This window comes from Triticum dicoccoides, chromosome 5A, assembly GCF_002162155.2.
Source record: "Triticum dicoccoides isolate Atlit2015 ecotype Zavitan chromosome 5A, WEW_v2.0, whole genome shotgun sequence".
In the NCBI taxonomy this organism is placed as follows: Eukaryota; Viridiplantae; Streptophyta; class Magnoliopsida; order Poales; family Poaceae; genus Triticum; species Triticum dicoccoides.
The window spans coordinates 389,775,544-389,779,872 of record NC_041388.1 but is presented as its reverse complement, the minus strand read 5'-3'; the positions used below and the strand labels follow the sequence as shown (position 1 = coordinate 389,779,872).

The following is a 4,329-nucleotide window of genomic DNA, read 5'->3' as shown; positions in this document are numbered from 1 at the left end:
AATGATGGGTTTAGGTTAGGGAAACCGCGCAAAAGAACCATTTATTCTACCGGGAAAGCGCAGGCGCAGAGTACAGGCTAAGCCAATTGATTAATGGAATAACAGGAGTAAGTAAGTACTGCTGCAAGCAGGGAGGCTGCCTCCGATCATGAATTCACAGCACAAGTGAGCATGAGATGATACTACTACAGGTCTATTCTTCTTCTACTAGTTAGGAAATAAACTTCTATTACGGACGGACGGAGGGGAGATGAACTTACAGGGACAAGAACAGACCAAGAAAGGTGCCACTTTTGAGATCAGATAATCTAATTAATCCTAAATCGCAAGCTTCCATCCATCGGATCCCAAGAACAGATAAAGCTTAGATTTCTAGACATCAGACGGCGCCCTTTCTTGGGGTTAATTTCTTAGTAGAACCAACGATCGATCCAAACTACAGAAAGAAAGAAAAGTAATGCAATGATAACTGAAATGAAAGCTAAATGTCTTTGCCTTTCTCCTTCCCTCTCCTTCTCTGCCTCTGCTCTCCCTAGCTCACGCCGACTGCGGCGATGAGGCTCCGTTCAGCTTGCGGCCGGCGGCGAAGATGGGGGTGGGCGTGGCGGTGGTGGTGGCGGTGGAGGCGGAGGAGGCGGTACCGTTCATGTTGAAGCCCGTGCCCGTGGGGGCCGGGGAGCTGTGGCTGGCGGAGGGGTTGAATGGCGCTCCTGGTGCGGGGCTGGCCGGGGCGAGACGGAATGGCCCGCCGGCGGCAGGGGCGGTGGGGGTGGTCGCGGCGGAGGAGGCCGCGGCTGAGGCGCTGCGGCGGGCGCTGTGGCCGCCGAGGTAGTTGTGCTTGTTGTTGTGCATCCAGACCTTGAAGACGCCCTTGCTGACGCCGATGTCGCGGCACCACTCGTCGACCACGCCCTCGTCGCGCTTCTGCAGCCGCCACCCCAGCCGCTCCGACAGCTCCTGCATCCGCTGCTTCTGCTCCGCGGTGAACTTGGTGCGGAACCGCTTCCTGGCCGGCATCATCCCGTGGGGCGGCGGCGCCGTCGCCGGCGAGAGCTGGGCGGGGAGCCTGCTCTGGCCCTGCGGCGCCCCCGGCGCGCTGGAGTTGAGAGAGAGCAGCATGTGCGGGTGTGGCGCGGAAGAGATGTACGGCGGCGGCTGCTGCGCCACCAGGGCCGGGAGGTGCGCGGGCGGAGGGTGCTGGGGCGGGGAGACGGAGCGCTCGTCGTCGTACTCGGAGCCATCCGAGTCGGAGTCAGAGTCGTCGCCGTCGACGCCCGGGAGCCGGTCCTCCGGCGTCTCATGCCCGTGCGCGCGCTGCGGCAGGCCATGGAGCACGGTGGCCGGCATGGGCATGGGCACGGGCGGCGCCGGCAGCAGGGCCGGCGGGGGCGGGGGCGGCGGCGAGCCCTCCACCATCACGAGGCGGTGGAAGTTGCGGTGGCAGCCGCAGGCCGCGCACTTATACGAGGCCGGGTCGGCGGTGTTGAGCTCCACCACGGGCATCCACTCGCCGCAGCCGTCGACGGCGTGCGCGCCGATGGCCGCCGCGTGGTTCTTGAGGCACTCCTTGTACGTGGGCACGGCCTCCACCGGCGGCGGCGGCGGCGCGGCCGCCTGCCGGAGCTTCTTGACGGAGCCGTTGGGGTAGAGGGCCGGCCGGTACTTGACGTCCATGGCCTCCATGCTCCGCTCCCTCCGCGGTGTCACCCGGCTTGACAAGGATTACTACCGCTAGTGGCTTTAGTTAGGGACGGGCGGGGGTCAAGGGAGTGAGGAAAACTACAGGTAAGGATGTGAAGCGAGGCCAGGGCGAGGAGATAAGAGTATAAAAAGGGCGACGGCGACGCTCAAAGACGAAGCCCCATTAATCCATGCCATTAGTGATGAGATGAGCATACACACACACACACAAAAGAGAAATTTCCCAAAGATCGTAGAGATATGTAGATAGATAGATTAGATCATGACGACACACTGTGCTGAATCGGTTGCAGGTGCATCTGTATCCCGCGTCACACCGTCACCGCCCAGGAGTAACACATGGACCGCTGATCCAAGGATCAATCAAGACGGGCGCCACCGAAACCCGGCCGTTTTTGTTTGACCTCCCTCGTTTTTGCGCATCATCACGGAGATGGAGGCGACGCGTGTACACCACTGTTGCACATTTGTCCCTAACTTGAGCTGTCAATGTATGTTTTTCATCAATTGGGTAGTACTCCCTCCGTAAACTAATATAAGAGCGTTTAGATCACTACTTTAGTGATCTAAACACTCTTATATTAGTTTACAGAGGGAGTACAAATTAGTAAGCATGCACTTCCAAACACATTTGTGACCAACCACAGATGTATACTGTGATAAGTATGGGTTAAGTATACAAATAACACGATGAAACACCAATTATCACTGGCCACAACAAATCTGGAAAACAAAATGCGCTTTCTCCTTAACCTGGATTTGAAGTTGCTACATTACTATGTGATCAAGTAAAAAAACGTGTAAACTGTTCTTATCGAAAGTTACAAACAACAGCAAATCTTAAAACCATAATGCAAATAATGCATTTGCAACCAACAAATGTAAATCTCAAAACACAATCATCAATCTTGGGATATAACCCCCGTATTCAATTATAATCACCACTTATGTTTCCCTCAAGCGGATACGTGTATATATGTGATATATTTGCCACAAGCCATAACAAATTGCAATAACATAATGTAGTTTTTGCAACACTCTGTGGTTATGTGAGAAAACATCAAACCCATTTAAGCATCGAGCATAGCTAATTTCAATACATTTAACTTAGCATAACACATTTTCAGTTGCTATAGAAAATTTCAACACCATATAAGAAGTGTCGGTTTTGCATAGCCATGGATATGAGATGTCGCTTGTGTCACAAATAATGAAGAAACATGTTAATGTTACACGGTATTTGAGTTGTCACTAGCGTAATAAGACAATTTGGAAACATATAAATCATTACCCTGGATTGAGATGTCATCGTGCAATTATACAATCAAGAAACGTGCAAATTGTTACCTTCCATTGAGCTATTATTGACGTACATAATTATACAGTCAAGAGATGTATAAACCATTACTCAAGATTGAGTTGTCATTGGCGTCATTAGAGAGTACACTGAACTTGTAAACCATTTTCATTAACTTCTGCCGACTATAGCAAATTTGGAAGCCATAGTACACAGATAACAATCCAACTATTGAAGACCTCAAAAGCACAACATCAATATTTGCCTATAATTCTCAAGCGCATAAGAAAAATATTATTTGCCATAAACAATAGTAAACTCTAGTGACACAATGTTGATTTCCCCCCTAAGTCTCCATCTAAGCTATGTGATTAAGAAAAAAAAATTGTAAACCACTTTAAGAAGCAATAACGTATGGCAATTGCGGGAATATATAACTAGCATAAAAAATTCATTGTTTATCACAAATCTCGCCGCCATAACAAAGTGACCTTTCTTTAAACATTGAATTGCACTGTCATTGGTAACATCAAACATTAGAGACATGCAAACAATAGGATTGTGTTCGAGACTAGGCTAGGGTATATAAGTTGCTACATATGTGATCAAGTAAGAAAAGATGTAAATTGTTCTTATCAAAAGTTACAAACCATAGCAAATCTTAAAATAATGATGCAAATAATGCATTTGTAACCAATAATTATAAATCTCAAAACACGACCATCAATCTTGGGATATAACCATCGTATTCAATTATCACCGCCACATATATCAGTCTCAAGTGCATACACAATATATTTGCCACAAGCCATAACAAATTCAGTAACATAATGCAATTTTTCAACACACGATGATGATCATGCGAGAAAGCATGTGAACCATTTTAAGCAACTATTACCGAGCATAGCTAATTTCAATACAGTTAATTTAGCATAACACATTTTTAGTAGCTATAGATAATTTTGCCACCATACAAGAAGTGTTAGTTTTTCTTAGCCATGGATTTGGGATGTCGTTTGTGTCACAAATAATCAAGAAATGTGTTAATAGTTATCTGGTATTTGAGTTGTCACTACTGTAATCATACAATTAGGAAACATGTAAATCACTACCCCTGGTTTGAGATGTCATCGCGTAATTATACAATCAAGAAACATACAAATAATTACCTTCCATTCCAGCTATTATTGACGTACATAATTATACAGTCAAGATATGTATAAACCATTACTCAAGTTTGAGTTGTCACTGGTGTCATTAGAGAGTACAATGAACTTGTAAGCCATTTTTTATTAACTTCTACCAACTATAGCAAATCTGAAAGCCATAGT

At 47.3% G+C, this 4,329-nt stretch overlaps 1 protein-coding gene across 1 annotated transcript; it reads right to left on the bottom strand.

The window, feature by feature from the left end:
• Positions 1-208: 208 nt before the first annotated feature.
• Positions 209-1,896, bottom strand: LOC119301727 (zinc-finger homeodomain protein 9-like). Its single transcript, XM_037578711.1, has one exon. It carries the CDS (start codon positions 1,681-1,683, stop codon positions 538-540), a length of 1,146 nt encoding a protein of 381 aa, XP_037434608.1. The 5' UTR covers positions 1,684-1,896; the 3' UTR covers positions 209-537.
• Between the last annotated feature and the right edge of the window lie 2,433 nt (positions 1,897-4,329).

What these genes read in the sequence shown, in the direction of transcription:
- LOC119301727 (XM_037578711.1), bottom strand. Translation starts at nt 1,683, where the DNA reads ATGGAGGCCATGGACGTCAAGTACCGGCCGGCCCTCTACCCCAACGGC.